Source organism: Carassius gibelio, chromosome B3 (assembly GCF_023724105.1).
Source record: "Carassius gibelio isolate Cgi1373 ecotype wild population from Czech Republic chromosome B3, carGib1.2-hapl.c, whole genome shotgun sequence".
Classification (NCBI taxonomy): Eukaryota; Metazoa; Chordata; class Actinopteri; order Cypriniformes; family Cyprinidae; genus Carassius; species Carassius gibelio.
In genome coordinates, this window is record NC_068398.1 from 41,406,362 (window position 1) to 41,424,845 (window position 18,484).

General features: G+C 37.3%; 1 protein-coding gene across 5 annotated transcripts in view; it reads left to right on the plus strand.

Moving 5' to 3' along the window:
* The window catches only part of LOC127953344 (zinc finger protein 271-like), an 838,866-nt gene that overhangs the window by 672,459 nt on the left and 147,923 nt on the right, over positions 1-18,484 (plus strand). For 2 of the 5 annotated variants that reach the window (XM_052552535.1, XM_052552537.1), the window contains exon 2: positions 7,771-9,889. The exons of 2 other annotated variants lie outside the window; for them this stretch is intronic. In XM_052552535.1, coding sequence (XP_052408495.1) covers positions 7,771-9,029 — 1,259 coding nt within the window. In that variant the 3' untranslated portion in view covers positions 9,030-9,889. Of the gene's footprint in view, positions 1-7,770; positions 9,890-18,484 lie in introns of those variants that run through there. One more of the 5 variants, XM_052552536.1, reaches the window with a different exon arrangement.

Below are 18,484 nucleotides of genomic sequence, written 5' to 3' on the forward strand. Positions count from 1 at the left end.
CACCGTCAAGGAACCGAAACTCCATCGGTAACTGAATGGAGAAAAAAACTTTGGGTGAAACCAGGTTCAGTTGGGGGGCAAGTTCTCCTCTGACCAGACGAAACCAGTAGTTCAATTCCAGGCTGCAGCAAAGTCAGACTGTGCAGAAGAATCATCTGTTTCCTGTGGTCTTGTCCAGGTGGTCGTCTGGACAAGGTCTTCACAGGGGAGCTGTAGAGGTCCTATCTAGATGCTGATCCACCATCTGGTCTGGATACATACTGTATCCGGGTGACTGCAGTGACCCTCTGATCTGGATACAGACTGGATCTGGTGGCTACGGTGACCTCATAATAAGAGAGAAATAGACAAATATTAGCGTAGATGCCATTCTTCTAATGATGTAGCAAGTACATAGGGTGTTATGGGAAGTGTTCCCAGTTCCGTTCACCTAATTAATGCAGCCTAAAAATCCTTTAACGGATTTGGATACTAAAAGCATATTAGTATGTTATGTGTAAGCCAGGTTAAAGAGATGGGTCTTTAATCTAGATTTAAACCGCAAGATTTAAAAAAATGTATACATGTTGATGTACATATCTGAATGAAAAAAAAACATGAGTTCCTTAACAATGCAATATATGTTTATTGCTCTTAAAATTACAAAATAAAAGACTGACTAAGAATGCATTACTTTGCACTTGTATAGAGATAGCATTCAATAAATCCTTGAAGCCTTTAAAACACATAGCTTACTGAAACGAGCTTACTGAACATAGGGCCTGTCTTACTGAAAAAGTTTTTCTTTCAGATGAAAATAACAACAACTTGATGTCTAGCATTCAATAAAAAAGGTCACCCAAAATACTTGTTTAGAGCAATTGAAAGAATACAGTAACCAATGTAATCTTGAGGGCTTTAAGCTAATACATATATTAAGCTAATACAAAAACAAAAAAAAATACAATTTACAGTGGGAGCCAGCAGCCTATCATGGAGAAAAAAAATCTCTGAATGCTCCACGTGAAACTTTAACGTTTCACCCTTTTTCTGTCGTGTTTAATGATTTTGGTTAATATGCACGAGAGAGAGAGAGACAGCGCTCGTGTAGTTTGAAGACTGAGTGCGCGAGCGCGCGTGAAACTTTGGTGTTTCGTCCTTTTTCTGTCGTGTTTAATGCTTTTGTTGTTTTATTCTAAATCACTCACCGATCAAATAAGGCTTTGACAGCCGCCCTAAAAAAAAGATCAATGCAGAAAAAACCCTGGATTGGTTACATAACGTTGGACAGAATGTTGATCCGGCCATCGCATATATTCAGCGCACATAAGGTAAACGTTTTGCAAACGTTTTTTAGAGAAATAAAAACAGGTCGACGAATCGATGCGCATATTTTGCGTCGACGTATTTTTTAACACAGGTGGCTCGAAAATCTACCAGTAGTGGAGAGAGCTTCGGAATTCTGGCCATCAGTGACCATGTACATGGATGCAATCAGGAAAAAGAAGCTACCAAATCCGGGAACAGCATCGTATGACACCCTGGAAGTTGCTGAAAAAGCCCCTCTTATTCTGGCGAAGCTACATTTCTACATGGCTATCACAAGGACCTTCAGTCCTTTTCTTACCTTTTATCAAACGGATGTACCAGTGATTCCGTTCCTTGCCAAAGACTTGGCTGAGATGATGAAGGTAATTCTATTACTGCACTCTACTCTGATAATGCTAATAATTAATCTGATCATTTTAATTGTAATCTTATGGAAGTTTGCATAGCTTAGCGGACAATGATATTAAGCAAACAAAAAGAACAATACTTGTTATAATAGTATACTACAATAGTCTTTTTATGTTGAATGTCAATTAATTAAATTGAAAAATTAAATGAAATATTTGGGTAACATTCTCTGTGTGTCTTTTGGCAGAGTATGCTGAGGCGTTTTGTCAAGAAAGAGGGATTCAAGGATATGAGTTCACTGCAGCTGGTCAGGCTGGATGTCAGTGACAAACAGAGCTGGGTCAACCTAAAGGAAGTAAACATGGGATTGGGTGCAGAATCACTCCTTAAGGTATTCTTTCACCTATAAAATTGTAATTTTGATGGATTCAGCTGAAAGCTTGATTTTATAATAGGTTATAATAGGCTGTTTACATCCTCCCACCAGGAACTACAGAAAAAGATAGGTGAACTCACAGCCCTGGAGTTTAGGAAAGACTGTGTCAAGGTGATGTGTACCATCACCCAGAAAGTACAGGAAAAGTGCCCATTAAAGTATCCTGTAGTGAGGCAGGTGGCCTGTTTGGACCCCAGCATAATGATGTCTGACCCTGACTGGTGCAAGAGCAATATGACAAAACTGGTGCAGAGTTTTTTGCAAGCCCAACAGTTGTCAGGAGGTGTCTCTGCTGGTAGGAAAGAATAGTTTAGTTCTATCAGAGTGTATTAAATCAAGTTATGAAATATACTTTTAAATGTTAAAAATGACTTGTGTAAATATTATGTATTAATTTATATGCATACATTTTTATAATTAAATTAATATTATTTTGTTGTTTTCTGCAGGTGATGTTATAATCCAGCAATTCAATACATTTTTATCTGTTGAAAATGAGAGCTTATTCTCATACAAACCAACAGAAACCAGGCTAGACATATTCCTGCATGGAGTTCTTGGGCAGCGCGATGAGTTATGGAGCTTTTGCAAGAAACTGCTTCTCCTGTCCCATGGGCAGGCAACAGTGGAGAGAGGATTCTCCATTAATAAAGAAGTGGAGACCTGCAATATGCAGGAGGAGACAATGGTCAGTCATCGACTAATATGTGATTGTCAGCATCTGTGGGGGGCTCCTCAATGTCCCTGTCTCAAAGGAGTTACTGGCCTCTGCTGCATCTGCTAGTTCAAGATACAGAATGCACCTTGATCAGCAGAAAAAAAATCCAAATCACTGATGTCCAGGCACAGAAGCCCAAAGCTTTGGAAGACGACATCTAGGACCTGAAAAAAAAAGAAGAGAATACTGGTCCAGGTATCTTCGAGCCTGCAGAAGGATGCTGACCAGCTTGCAGAAGAAGCTGAGGGAAAAGCTGGCACCTTGATGGCACAGCTCATTACAAAATCCAACACACTGAGGAAGCGATATAAAGAAAAAACAAATGAATTACAGCAAATTGAGACAAGTTGGATACAAAGGGCAAAGAACTGAGATCTATACAGTAAAAACCCAATGTTCCGATTATTGGCATGCAGTGTACATGCCTCATATTACTGCTGTGCAGTTTGTCTGTCGATGATCTGCCTAATGTTTAGTCAGTCTTTGCACTATGTTTTGCAATTTATTGTTCTTTTACCAGAGATGGGACCAAGTCACACATGTGCAAGTCTCAAGTAAGTCTCAAGTCTTAACCTTCGAGTCTCAAGTAAGTCCCAAGTATTTTTTTCTTGGGCAAGTCAAGTCAAGTCAAGTCACAAGCTATGTCAAGTCAAGTCCAAGTCAAGTCACCTTAATATTGTTATTTTACCTGCAGAATCTGATCTTAATAAAGTTAAAAGACAAGATATAAGTAACTGTCAGTAAATTTAAATAATTTGGATTTGCATTGTAAATACTCATGTTCAGTAAAATACATCATGGAATCAAACAAAATTGTAAGTTCCTAAAATTATTTATTTTTCACTTCTGCCAACAGTGTTTGAAATGTTTTTCATTTTCAACATTGAGTCCATAAAACTAAACATCCAACAGACTCCTCTCTGAACACCTCTCTCTCTCTCTCTCTCTCTCTCAAACACAGTTTACATACAACATTAAACTGTTACATTTCTCTTCTCTCTCTCTCTCTCTCTCTCTCTCTCTCTCTCTCTCTCTCTCTCTCTCACACACACACACACACACACACACTCTCTCTCTCTCTCTCAGAGTATAGAATATAAATATGACGTATTTTCAGTTGTTTCATACTTTTTTGTTATGTACAGTACAGACCAAAAGTTTGGACACACCTTCTCATTCAAAGAGTTTTCTTTATTTTCATGACTATGAAAATTGTAGATTCACACTGAAGGCATCAAAACTATGAATTAACACATGTGGAATTATATATGGAATTATATACATAACAAAAAAGTGTGAAACAACCGAAAATATGTAATATTCTTGGTTCTTCAAAGTAGCCACTTTTTGTTTTGATTACTTCTTTGCACACTCTTGGCATTCTCTTGATGAGCTTCAAGAGGTAGTCACCTGAAACGGTCTTCCAACAGTCTTGAAGGAGTTCCCCGAGAGATGCTTAGCACTTGTTGGATCTTTTGCCTTCTGTCTGCGGTCCAGCTTACCCCTAAACCATCTGGATTGGGTTCAGGTCCGGTGACTGTGGAGGTCAGGTCATCTGGCGCGGCACCCCATCACTCTCCTTCTTGGTCAAATAGCCCTCGATTCCTTCAGTGTGACTCTACAATTTTCATAGTTATGAAAATAAAGAAAACTCTTTGAATGAGAAGGTGTGTCCAAACTTTTGGTCTGTACTGTACATAACAAAAAAATGTAATATGCACTTGTCATGATTGGGTAATCGCGGCAGCTACATTTGTTTTTCTGATTAATTGTTTTGCTCTATGAGAAAGACAAGGTAACAAAATATTCGGGGCTTATACCCCCTTATCCCAACCCTAGCGCCGTCCCTGGAATGCGTTTTTTTGACAGCCTGCTAGCGGATCATTAGGGGCTGTTCACATCACGTCTTTTGTGCGCGCAAGTTCGTTATTTCCAATGTAGGCGCGCGGTATGCGCGCTCATAATGGAAGCAACGCCCTCAACATCTAAACTTTTCAGAATGCCGCAAGCGCACCGCAGGTCATGTGACAATAACTAACCAATCAGCTTCATCCTTTCTCGTATCAACGTTGAAAGCTCAGCTAAGATGAAGGAACAGCTGTTCATAGCTGTATATGGATTGCCATTTTGAAATGAATTTAGTAGCAGAGCTACTGCGAGCGATTTTTAGAGCTGCAAATACATTTATCCTTTGCTGAAATTTCCGCGTTTTCATTGAGCGAGAGCGTGTCATGGATGCTTAGCAACGACAGACGCCCAAGGAGCACTTCTGCCCGAGCGCTTTGGAAAGAAGTAGAAAGCTGCGCGACTAGCGTTTTCCACGCGTTTTTAGGCGCGAAAAGCGATGACCCTCGGTACCTCTCAGGCTGACATGTTGATGTGATGTGATATCTGATTTAAGTGGGCGTGGTGTGTGTAAGGTAGAGAGGGCATGACTGATGATAGTGTCCTGATCCAGTCACGACGCTATTCTCAGCCTGCGCTCCAGCTGAGTAATCAACTTTATTTTAAAAAATAATTTATATATTTTATATTCAAACTGAAAACATGATGTAATTAACACTCAAGTCATTCAAGTCATCGTGTCTCAAGTCAAGTCAAGTCCCGAGTCTTTAACTTCCAAGTCCGAGTCAAGTCTCAAGTCCTAAAAATAGCGACTCGAGTCGACTCGAGTCCAAGTCACCAAGTCACAAGTCCCCATGTCTGTCTTTTACGCCTTCAATATGTCAATAAACAATGTGTGTTAAGGATCTTAATTGGTGGTATTGTTTGCTGTTTGAAAATTGGTTGATATGAAATTGGTCTTAAATTGAATTCTGCATGGTATTAAAAAAGGTCTTAAAAAGTCTTAAATCTAACTTTCAGAAACCTGCAGATACCCTGTGTATACATTATTATATACATCATCTGCTGGTGTTGGTCCATTGTTTTTTTGAAAACCAAAGTCACCTGTTTACCAGGAAATTATGGAGCACTTCATGCTTCCTTCTGCTGACCAGCTTTTTGAAGATCCTGATTTCATTTCCAGCAGGATTGGCACCTGCCCACAATGCCAAAAGTTGGTTAAATGACCATGGTATTGGTGTGCTTGAATGGCAAGGAAACTCACCAGACCTGAACCCCAGAGAGAATCTGTGAGGTATTGTCAAGAGGAAAATAAGAAACGAGAACAAATAATGAGCTGAAGGCCACTGTGAAACAATCCTGGGCTTCCAGACCACCTCAGTAGTGCCACGAATTGATCTTCTCCATGCCACGCCGAATTGAGGGATTAACTAAAGCAAAAGGAGTTCCTACCGAGTATTGAGTACATGTACAGTAAATGAACATACTTTCCCAGCAGGACAAAAATTCACTAAAAATGTTTAAAAAAAAATTATGAAATATTCAAATTTGTTGAGATGAATGAATGTTGAATTGGTGGGTTTTGGTTCAATGTGAGCCAAAATCATCACAATTAAAAGATTGAGTTATATATATATAATGTTCATGTTCATGTTCATTGTTCATTTAATACAAACCAGTAAGTATAGAGTATTTTTATTTAAATGAAAATGAAAATATATCGAGGTATATATCCAACATCATACAAATTTTGCAAAAGATACCGATATATATATATTTTTTATATATAGCCCAGGCCTAATATGTGTGTGTGTGTGTGTGTGTGTGTGTGTGTGTATATATATATATATATATAAATATGAATAAATTAGGGGTGTAACGATACGCAAAAATCAAGGTTCGGTACATACCTCGGTTTTAAAGTCACGGTTCGGTTCATTTTCGGTACAGTAAGGGAAAGAAATGCAAACATTAAACTGCAGGTTGTTTATTACTATAAACATTTTTTTAACAATTTGTTTAAACTTTTTTAAACACTTTTTAATAAGATATATATCAAATAAAAAAGAATAAGAAATAAATACTCTCAGTCTCAAACCAATATCACATAATAAAATATAATGAAAATTATACACAAATAACTATGACTACAGTGCAGCATTACCAATCCCAGCTTGTATAGGCCTGCTCATATTTAAAATATACGGTATATATAATTTTTCCAAAGTGTAATGTACCGCATCAACAGTTTCAGTTTTTAGACCTGCTCAGATTTCGTTACTGTGTTGGCCCGATCGGAATTAAGAGTAAAGGTCTGTTTAAATGCCGACGGGAGCTGCATTTGAATTATGGTCATCTTTTTCCTAGTTGTAGTGATGTTCATTGTTCACACTCGCGTGATGCCTTTTGAAAACTTTAGGGTGGGATTTGCGCTGAACGCGGAGACTTCCGCCCCTTCATATGTTCGTGTAGAAACATGAAAATTTATCTATGTTCCGCACACAAAATATTGCATTCGGTCATTCGGTGCACACGTGCACTGTACCGAAAGCCCTGTACCGAAATGTTCCGGTACAAATATTTAGCTGAAATATTTAACATTTCTTCTTCTGAAGGCATATATATATATATATGCCTTCAGAAGAAGAAAATGTTTAAGAGAAAATGGCTTTTTGTGTATACAGTTAAGGTCTTAGATCGTTGAGTTCAACTCATGAAAAATGGGGGCAAAAACTTAGGTGTTGTGTTTATAATTTTGTTCTATATATATATATGCATATAAATGTTTGTATATGTATATAATATTTATAAATATATACATTTTACTAGGTCTATTATGATGGTGGTAAAGTGGTAAAAATCTGCCATCATCACAGCCCTAGTAAAATGTATTTCTTGATTTATACAGCTTAAAGACCCTGGGGTCAAACTTGCCCGAAAAGAACAATGATGCTTAAAAATGTTAACTAGGTCTCTATTAACTTAGTAAAACACATTACAGTAACATTACAGTAGACAAGACAGTAAATCAAGAAAAGTAAATTGTGTAATTTACAAATGTTCTCTCAGCTTTCAACAATGTACCAAAAATAAATAATTTTTACTTTTATTTCAGAGTTCATTGAAGAAAAAGAGGAAAATGAAGAATCAAATGAAGCTGAGGAGAAAAATCGTGTCAAAACTAGTGGAAAACCTTTGATTTGCTCTCAAAATAAACTGAAAGATTTAAAGAAAAAAAGAGTTAAGAAATCTTTCACCTGCAATCAGTGTGGAAAGAGTTTAACATGTAAATCAAATCTTAAACGTCACATGAGAGTTCATACTGGAGAGAAACCATTCACTTGCAATCAATGCGGGAAGAGTTTCACACATCAACTAAGTCTTAAGTGTCACATGAGAGTTCATACTGGAGAGAAACCATTCACTTGCGATCAGTGCGGGAAGAGTTTCACACAATCATCAAACTTTAAGTATCACATGAACATCCACACTGGAGAGAAGCTGCACGCATGTGATCAATGCGGTAAAATGTTTTTATGGGCTTCACTTCTGAAGAAACATTTGAAAGTTCATGCAAAGGAGAAGCCACATTCATGTCATTTGTGTGGTAAGAGTTTTTTGCATCTACAAAGTTTGAAAGAACATCAGAAAATACATACTGGTGTGAGAGAGTACATGTGCTTTGGGTGTGAAAAGACTTTTAGTTCAGCAAGCAGATTAAAACTGCACGAGAGGATTCACACTGGAGAGAAACCTTACAAGTGTTCACACTGTGACAAGAGATTTTGTCAGTCAGAAAATATGAAAACACATGAGAGGATCCACACTGGAGAGAAACCTTACAAGTGTTCACACTGTGACAAGCGATTCAGTCGTTCATCAAATCTGAAAACACATGAGAGGATCCACACTGGAGAGAAACCTTACATGTGTTCACACTGTGACAAGAGATTCAGTCAGTCAGTAGGTCTGAAAACACATGAGAGGATTCACTCTGGAAAGAAACCATATGAGTGCTCACACTGTGAAAAGAGTTTCAGTAACTCATCAAATCTGAAAAAACATGTGAGGATCCACACTGGAGAGAAACCTTATAAGTGTTCACACTGTGACAAGAGATTCAGTCAGTCAATTGAGCTGAAAAGACATGAGGTGATCCACACTGGAGAGAAACCTTACAAGTGTTCACACTGTGACAAGAGATTCAGTCAGTCAATTGAGCTGAAAAGACATGAGGTGATCCACACTGGAGAGAAACCTTACAAGTGTTCACACTGTGACAAGAGATTCAGACTGTTATCAAATCTGAAAACACATGAGAAGATCCACACTGTAGAGAAAGCACATAAAAAGCACAAAAACCAATCACAGTAAGGCCCCTTACACGCGGAAACACATTTAGCTGTATATGTAAATATTTTGCATGGTATTTGTGTTTCGTCCAGATGGATCCAGCATTCAGGGGAGTGAAAACCCTATTATTTTTAAAACCAGGTCCCAGTGGATAAATCTGAAAATGACACCTTTGGGATTTTGTGTACTGCCAATCCATATATTTTGTAAAACACTGATATCTTCACCCCATGTCTTGACCATAGTCAGACACCGCTACGTCATGTAACACCAACAACAATGGAGGACTACATGTTTGTGTTCATGCTACAGAAGCTACTGAGCCTGTGAGCTTGACTAAACTTACTAGTGGAGCAGCACGATATTGGAAAACAACTCACATTGTGATAATTTTTCCCAGCGATGTATATTGCGATATGGAAAAAAAAAATCACCAGATGACTTGAACAGCTCTATTTGGAAAGAAAGAAATAAAAATCAATGATTGGGGTAATTTTGTAAGTGAATAACTATGAAAAAAGCAAATTACAATAATCGATAGATGGTAATGTTTTTATATGTCAAATTCATTTTGAGTCGCAGGACCAACCAAACTATGAAAAAAGTGTGACTTATATTCCGGAAAATACGATATATATATATATATATATATATATATATATATATATATATATATATATATGTGTATGTATATATGTATGTATATATGGGCAACATAGCGAATATGGAAACATTTAGATTTATCCAGAATATCCGTTATTGTTATGTTCTGATAAATTTGTTAAATGTAAAAGATTTGTTGTAAAGTGAGGGGAATTAAAAATATCCTGTTGGCACATCATAACATTATTAGGCCTGCCGTTATTTTTTCTGAATGTAATAAAGTGCAACATTTTTTTTCCTCTGGCCAAAGAAAAAAAAAAAAAACATTGCAGCAAAAGAAAATAGGCGTTTAATAATTAAAATGTGTTACTGTGGGTTAAAAAAAAAACATATACTTGGGAACAAGAGTATTGGCCTAGAGTATTGGTTTTTATGTATGTTTTTAACCAGTTTTTTTTTTTTCATTGTGTCTGAAAATGACTTTTTGCGCATTCAGAACCTGCCTCTCACGTTGCTCAGCTGTGGACGATTGCAAAATGCTTGATATAAAGAATGCAATCCCATTTTATATATGAACTGTTCATTTAAAAAAAAAAAGAATAATAAAAATCTAAATATATTGTTAGTTTTATGCTAACATGCAATCAAGGTCATCTGATATAATATAAGATACATGTTCATTTATGCTATTTAACATGCACTGTGACATTTTACCATTTCAACTCATATACTCTTTAAGATTTTAAAGTCAGTTTAATAGTATTGAAATTCAAGTTGAATCTATTATTAAAAAGGTTTTACTTGCTTACATTTTTTCTATGAATTAATGTTAACATGTCAACTTTCGTCATAGCATTTTTTTACGAGCTACATTCATTTTCCAAAACCAAGCACCCACTTTTTTTTTTTTTTTTTATCTATTAAATCACTCTCATATCTCCTACAAGTTTTTTTTTTTTTTTTGAGCAAGGTGCCACTCAGGGAGTCAAAAGATAACATCATCATTAGAGTTACCAATTGACTTCATAAATGGAAAATAAGGGCTAATTGAGATTTTTATTCTTTATTTACAATGTTTATTTTTGTAGAACTCTATTTAACAGCATTAACTTACAATGAAATGTGTCTTCCTTCAGGCACACTGAATGCTTTGCATACGGACAGTGTCTTATGAGGGTTTCAAGCTTGCAGAGCCGGTTCAACCAAAGTAACCAAACAATTGCCTCGTCATAACGTTGAAGAAAGGTTTTGATCCACTTCAAATGTTGACTACTGTATAGCGCATATATAGTTTATTAGTTATTATAACTTAATTTCAGAGGAAGTTGCCTAAATGCAAAAAAAAAAAAAAAGCAAACTCTTGCATTAATTTTCTTTCGTTTTGTTTAAACAAAATTTTTTAAAGTGTGAAATATAAATTCTCATAGAATGTAGCCTATCTGGATCTCTCTGCTTAGGCACCTATTGTAATCGTTAGATTTTCTATTATTACTAGGGGCCAAACGCCGAAGGTGCGTAGGCACCTATTGAATTATTTGGCATTATTATTCCTCCTCTTGTTCTTCTGTTTCTTCCACCGCAAGTCTTTGGCAGCCCATAGAACCACTTGCGGGAAAGTTGTGAGATTTGGCACAGTCCCAACATGAAGTCTCTAACTCCAACTCTCTAGTGCCACCACTTGTCCAAACTTTCAATGTTTCTATGCTAATAACTTTTGAACCATAAACCAGAAAATGAAAATGATTATTTCTTAACTTAAAATTGAACATAAAACTTTTCAAACCTTTTCAAACTTTCTGATCAGGCTTTCGAAAGCCAACTTAAAGTTTGTCTTGATGAACTTTTTTCCTTTGTATCATTGGCTCATGCCAAGTCAAATGAAATCAAAAATCGCAAGGTTTAGTTTTTTTGCTATTTTCAATTGTACCTACTTTTTCGAACTCATCCTAGACGGTTAGTCCGATTTTCACAAAATTGGCTCAGATCATCTTCAGACAATGCTGGCTAAAAGTTATGGAATTTATCGTTGATTCGTCCTATCGTTCTTGAATGACACGTGAACAAATTTGACAAAAAGCAGGCAAAAATGTGAGGCTATATCTCGGCAACAGTTTGGCATATTGAGAACAAACTTGGTGTGTGTCCTAATAACTATGACCGGAGACTACCTGCAGTGTTTCGACGCAGCGCCACCTAGTGGTCAGGAGATATGAAAAATGAATATTTTTGCTTATAACTTCTGAATGGTTTGGCCCAAAATCACACAACTGGGGCCCGTTCTTCGTACGTCGCTTATTACATCCGAGATCAAATGACACATCCAAGATGATATCATCATGCTAATCATGATCCGGCTAATTGGGTTCTACGAACACACCTGTTGTGTATGATTAGTATCGCTGGACTGAGTTATCTGAGATAATTGCGCGTTCATGTGTTGGCTTAAAAGGGGATATGTATCGATACTCGAAACCATGATCAGCAGTGCAGCGATTGGCTGGTGGCAAGACGGCAATGTAATGATGTCATATAATTTAAAACGACACCTGACGAAAAACACCTGACGAAAAACTTGACAAATTTCTGGACTTTTATAGGGAAACAGCCAAGCAAACAAAACTACATAAATGTTATAATAGATACATGAAACCGATAATAGATACATGTTTTTATTTTTTTGGAATTTTTTTCATGATTCCCAATTATTTAGATTAGCAATTTATAATAGTTGTGCAGTCTTTAGATTTTTATTTCAGTGTAGAAATTATCTATTCATTTCATTTTTTTTTGGACATATGTTATGTGACAGCATTAATGAAAGTTTCTTAAGGGTCAATATCATGTTATCTGCATCTCCTGCGCTCCATCAAACCACTCTTATAATAGCAGTCATCACTCAAAATAATGCATGACTCTATTATCTGTATAGCATGTGTGTAAGACTCTAATACAGTTATGAAGTAATAATTTTTTTAATTATTATTATTTTAAATTATTGTCCCTGGATCAGTACGATACTCTTGTAATAAAGTAGCGATGGTAGCAGACATATTTTGAGAATCAGTTCTGGTTGAAAAGAAGCGATCTAATCCTGTTTACATGAAATAAGCTGCTCCTGAGCAGGTTTAAGCTTACGGACCTGTTGCTATGACAGCAGCTCCAGGATGAGCTTCAAAGAACCAAATGATCCAAGATCAAATCGACAACATTCAAATCCAGATGAATGAGTTAGCGACGTACGAAGAACGGGCCCCTGGTCTCTTTAAATTCAGTGAGTCATGTCAAGTTGATTGATATCCAGTTGTCAGCCATTTTTTAGGCGTTGAACATTTTGAATTATGTTTTAAAATGGTGTATTTTTTGAACGCATGCACGTATCGTTTCGTTATGAAAATAAATACAAAAATCTTCGGCTCCACAAACTGAAGGTACTCAAAGTTATAATGAAATTTTTGAATAAATAAGACTATTGAAATGAAAATGGTCTCCCTATATTATTTGGGTCATGCCGAGAACATCGATACCAATGATGCCAAAATTGGCACTACTTCCTGTCCGCCATTTTGATTTATGTTGAAAACTTACCAAAATGACACTTGAGGCTGTATCTCTGCAATACTTTGGCATATTGACACCAAACTTTTTGTGTGTCACTGGCAAGTCACACAGAGTTTTTTTCTTAACTTAAAATTGAACTTAAAACCTTTTAAACTTCTTAAACTTAAAACCTTTTCAAACTTTCTGATCAGGATTTCGAAAGCCAACTTAAAGTTTGTCTTGACTAACTTTTTTCTTCTGAATCATTGGCTCATGCCACTGAGAAAATGAAAAATCAGTGTTGAGACATCTCTCTGTTCCAAACCATTCTGAATTTTTTTTTTTTATTAACGCGTATAAAATGCTTTAAAAACTTTAACAGAGATGTCTTGAGGGTATTTAATAGGTCTGCCCCCACAAAAGATTTTTCTGATACTAGTTGATCATTTGTCATTATTCAACTAATCACAGGTTTATATTGAATTTACATCTACAATCCATAATGAGTCTTTATATATTCTGCACTCAAGCACATGCATTAAGTTTGCCACAAGGCAGAGGCAGAAGTAGCTTAATAATTGTGAAAAAGGAGACATTTTAATTATTTATAAATGTTTTCTTGTCGGCTTCAAGATGAAATTCCCAGTGCTGACTCTCCACATTGACGCGTCTTTAGAGAGAAATGCAACCCCCTTTAAAATCACTGAATTTTTCAATTAAACAAGCTCTTTTTTACAGTGTGTCGCGTTTTACTAAAATAAAGGAAATAGTTTACAAACCACAAAAATTTCTTAATCAATGTACAGACAATATTTTTTCCCCCAAAAGTTTTAATATAGGCAGCTCACTGAAATAAACGATAACTTTTAATGCTTGTCTATCCCACTCCTGCTCCACGCTCACTGATATCAGAAACACCGCTCCATGTCTGAAGTATTTCAGTTTGAAACAGTTCTGATCATAACATGTATATAAAAAAAAATAATAAGAGGAGAGGAGAGTTTCAAAGTGGTATATCAGAACACTAGTTTGCAAACTTTTTTCTACCACATGACAAGCCAATAACGTGGTTGTCAGCATTAAAAGGTATAATTGCTGCTTTTTGGGGTGCAAATTTAGTTTGAGATGAAAATAACAGTAGGTTTTCGTCAGAACAAGAAGAAACAAGCGTGGATAATCATGAAAATAAATGTTATATTCCAGGCTGTGCAGGGGATGTGATGTGCCTGGATGGGTTGGTAACTGTATTCAGAAAGGAACAGAAAAAAAATAATGGATTATAAAAAAATAACAAGCCACTGAAGGGGCATGGTTAGCCGATTGCTAGCAGTAGCCCGTTACATTAGAGTACAGTAAGATTTTACTTGCCATATAACGGTAAGGAGAGATGACTGAGGATGCTGACAAATGATTAATAGGTCCTGAGCACCATCGATGCTGAAACAATGTATCATGCAGTCCTAACGAGGAGGTCCCAAAAGACCACTGTAACATTTACTGCTTTTGAGTTGATCTGAATCTCACAGTACATAGGCATTAAGCATATGCGTAAGACTTATAAAACTCACATTTTGACAAGAGTTGGTAGACTATAAAAGAGTGCCTAGGGAATATTCAAATTAATATATTAATTAATTAATTATATAAATATAACTGATTGTCTTGAGAAACGATTCGATGGCAGTGGTTCTCAATTCCAGTACTCAAGGTTAAAGCATGTTTTAAGTTGAACAGTTTGTTACAGTTTGTTAATCTCCGCTCAAAACTAATTTGCTGCTACCAGCGCAGTGCTACCATTTTAGGTCTGGGCCCGCCCACCCATTTTAGGTCCGGGCCCACCCATTTTGGCCTAGGCCTATGAGTAGTGAGTGATTTTCATTCTAGCTGTTCATCCAATAAGCAGCCAGAGGAAAGCTTTGAGTGAAAGCTTCTCAGCCAATCAGCAGCTTCTGCCCCATGTGTGGTCTCTGCATCGTCACCAGCAAGTGATCCAATGAAATGAATGAAGTTGACAGACAGACACAAACAGTTTTGATGATATGAAACGTAAAACAAAACCAAGCAGCTTTTTTTATTTTAAATTCATCAAGAAATGCTCAGAGAAACAACAGGAGAAAACTGCACATGGATGGAGCACACAAGCTTGCACCATAATGTAGCCTACAGATCGCGCGAATACATTCAGAAATGAAGAAAAACTGAAAAGTTACAGCATATTCTCTCCGTTTCTGAAGTGACTACCCTCAACTTTGCCATAGTAGAGAGAGACTTTTCTGAGAGCAGTCAATAAATCATTTAATATGGACTTGGGCTAATTGTAGTGTTCCAATAATCCATGTTATAACTATTCTTTTTATAATTAGAATGCTCTGAATGCCCTGCCACACTCTTCTTGGATTTTTTTCTGTGAGGTTGTTCTCAATTTTCTTTTTATATTATTCTTTTTTGGCGAGTATAATGCCTCTAGTTGGATCTAGCAAGGACCGGCTCTAGGTTATTTGGTGCCCAAGGCGAGAGAGCAACTTGAGATTGAAAAGCAAAAATGTCAGCATATGTACTGGAACTAATCACCAAAAGTTGCCTCATACATGTGTATTCTCTGTATTATACATGCTTTTTATTACTCAAGTAATTTTGTGTGTTAAACACTTATTAAGGCTAAATCCTTATTTACTTCCACCTCAACTATGGAAAGTATGTAGTTTGGTACCTACTTGATGGGTAAATGATTTCTAGAATTTTGATATAAAGTAGATGTGTGTAGGATGCACCATATTTAAACTATTAAGTTTGCTTATTAAAGCGTTTAAACTAAACTATCAGAAGTTTGGACACACGCGATCACGTGGACATTACGCTAATTACATGCAAGAACAGGAGAAGACAATATCTGATTGGCTGTCGCACTAAGAAGGACGGGTCAGATGGACACGCTTATAACCCAATGACAAGCAGCTATGCGTTGCTTTTAACTTTTCGCTTCAGGTTTTTGCCCTGCTTGCAGTGTCTTTGGCTCTTGCCTATGGTTTGTGCTGACCTTTCCATCGTCTGGCGTGTACTCTTCAAACCACCAAGAGCTCACTCAAAACTCATCAACTCTTCCATAAGATCCTTTGTTGAACTTCGTCCAAGAAACCCCTCTCAGAGAAACTCTGTTGCATGGCAACCCGCAATCCAGGAAGTCTTGCGAATGAAGCGCCACCCGGCAAAGCCAACCAACCACTCACCATCGAGTGCTGTCCCCCCGAACGCATCATCGACAGACTGCCAGCCAATCAGCGCCAGAGAATCCCTCTCCAGCAACTTCATTACAGAAGGGAACTCATCCAAAGCCAACAAAGAGCATCCAAACTAGGGGTGTAACGGTACGTGTATTCGTACCAGACTGTTTCGGTACAGGGCTTACGGTTCGGTGCACGTTTGTACCGAATGACGGAATGCAATATTTTGTGCGCGGAAAATAAGTACATTTTCGTGTTTCCAAATGAACATATTAAGTGGCGGAAGTCTCCGCGTTCAGCGCAAATCCCACCCTGGAGCTGATTCTAATGCCGGCGACACACTGGATGCGTCGCGCAAGCGTCTCAGCTGCGTGCGGCTCCCATGTTAACAGGTTAGAGCTTGCAGACTGCCTGTGTGAGACACGCATCTCAGGCGCAGATCGAGCCGCGCGGAAAATGCGTGCATGCTAGAAATAGAACCGACGCCTATTTTTCACGCGACACGCAAGTGTGTTGGAAGCGTTTCCAGGCAAAATAGAATAGGAAAATATGTTTGTCATTTTTTACATAAATACATATTAATTCATGACACTTTGATGTTTGAAAGTATATACGTTGACAAAAATTCAGACATAAATGTAATTAAAAAAATAAATGAATAATTATCGATTTTCAAATATTGCACCTGTCAAATATACGTAGTCTATTTTGCCGTCAATACTGTTGACGGTGTCCTTTATCAGTAGGCTTTATATTTATGCTCAACATGAAGTATAGATATTGTTGTCATGAAGACAAGAGCCTGGTCTGTCGGTGGTCTCCCTATCACCTACAGCAGCAGCATGCTGGGATTGGTAATGCTGCACTGTAATCATAGTTATTTATTTATATTTTTCATTAGATTTTATTATATGATATTGGTTTGAGACTGGGAGTATTTTATTTAGTGAAGAACTTTGCAGCAGTATTTTATTTCGTATTCTTTTTTTATTTTATATATATATTATTAAAAAGTATTTTAAAAAAAAGTGTATAGTAATAAACAACCTGCAGTTTATTGTTTGCATTTCTTTCCCTTACTGTACCGAAAATGAACCGAACCGTGACTTTAAAACCGAGGTACGTACCGAACCGTCATTTTTACATACCGTTACACCCCTAATCCAAACACAAGTACACGATATCTCCTAATTCTGGCTGAAACTGGTGCAAATCTTATTAAGAAAACGAACTAAGTGCAAGTAGATTGATTCTCTCAGGTTGCGGTCAAGAAATAGTGTCTAACGCTAGACACTTGGGACTCCATTCGCCCTCCGTTAATAACATCACTCTGTCACTGTTGAAAGAATGTTTGCGTGTTTTCCTTAGTTTAGATTGTGTGTCTTAGAGTAGTTCAATAAAGGCTTGTTTGATTTTACAAACCAGTGTCTTGTGCTGTGTGCTTACAAGTTACTGCCTTAAACTGGAGATTCTGTTACCTTTCTCATAATCAGTTATCATAATTTCATGATTTTATTACCGTAGGCCACAGGATAATATTTTGTCCAGACTTGATAAAATACCCTAACAAGGTGATGCAGTTCTAATGCGTTCCCTCCACCACTGCAGTGGATCCCCTTCTGCTGGAAGTGGGGCCAGAGACTGGTAGAATTAGATTTCTCCTTTTACAATCTTCTGGAGTGGTCAGAATCTGTCCCTCTTCACCTCTTCTTGACTTGTGCAGCAAGCATCACAGCCTCCAGGACACAGTCAGTGTCAATTTTTGAAGCCTCAGACTCATCTAAAGAGCTCCTTTTGAAACGGGGGTCAATAGCCACATTTTCGCTGTCAGGCCAAAAGCGGGCGTGCTAGTGCCTGCCAGGGCCAGTCCCGGTTTCATTGTCACTTCCGGGGCTTAATCGTGCCTCGTTGGTGCTTCCTCTGGGCCAATGGCCCGTTTTTTTACGCCCAACGAAAACCTTGGGCCAAAGCTGGGGCTAAAAGAGAGGTTCTGAACAAAAGCAGAGTTTCTCAGCGTCTGGAGAGCGTCAGCCCCGCGGATCGTTTCATGAAGTTTTAAAACCAGCATTAAAGACTCTTAAAAATAAGTTGAGCTCAAAACTCACTCTTAGACAG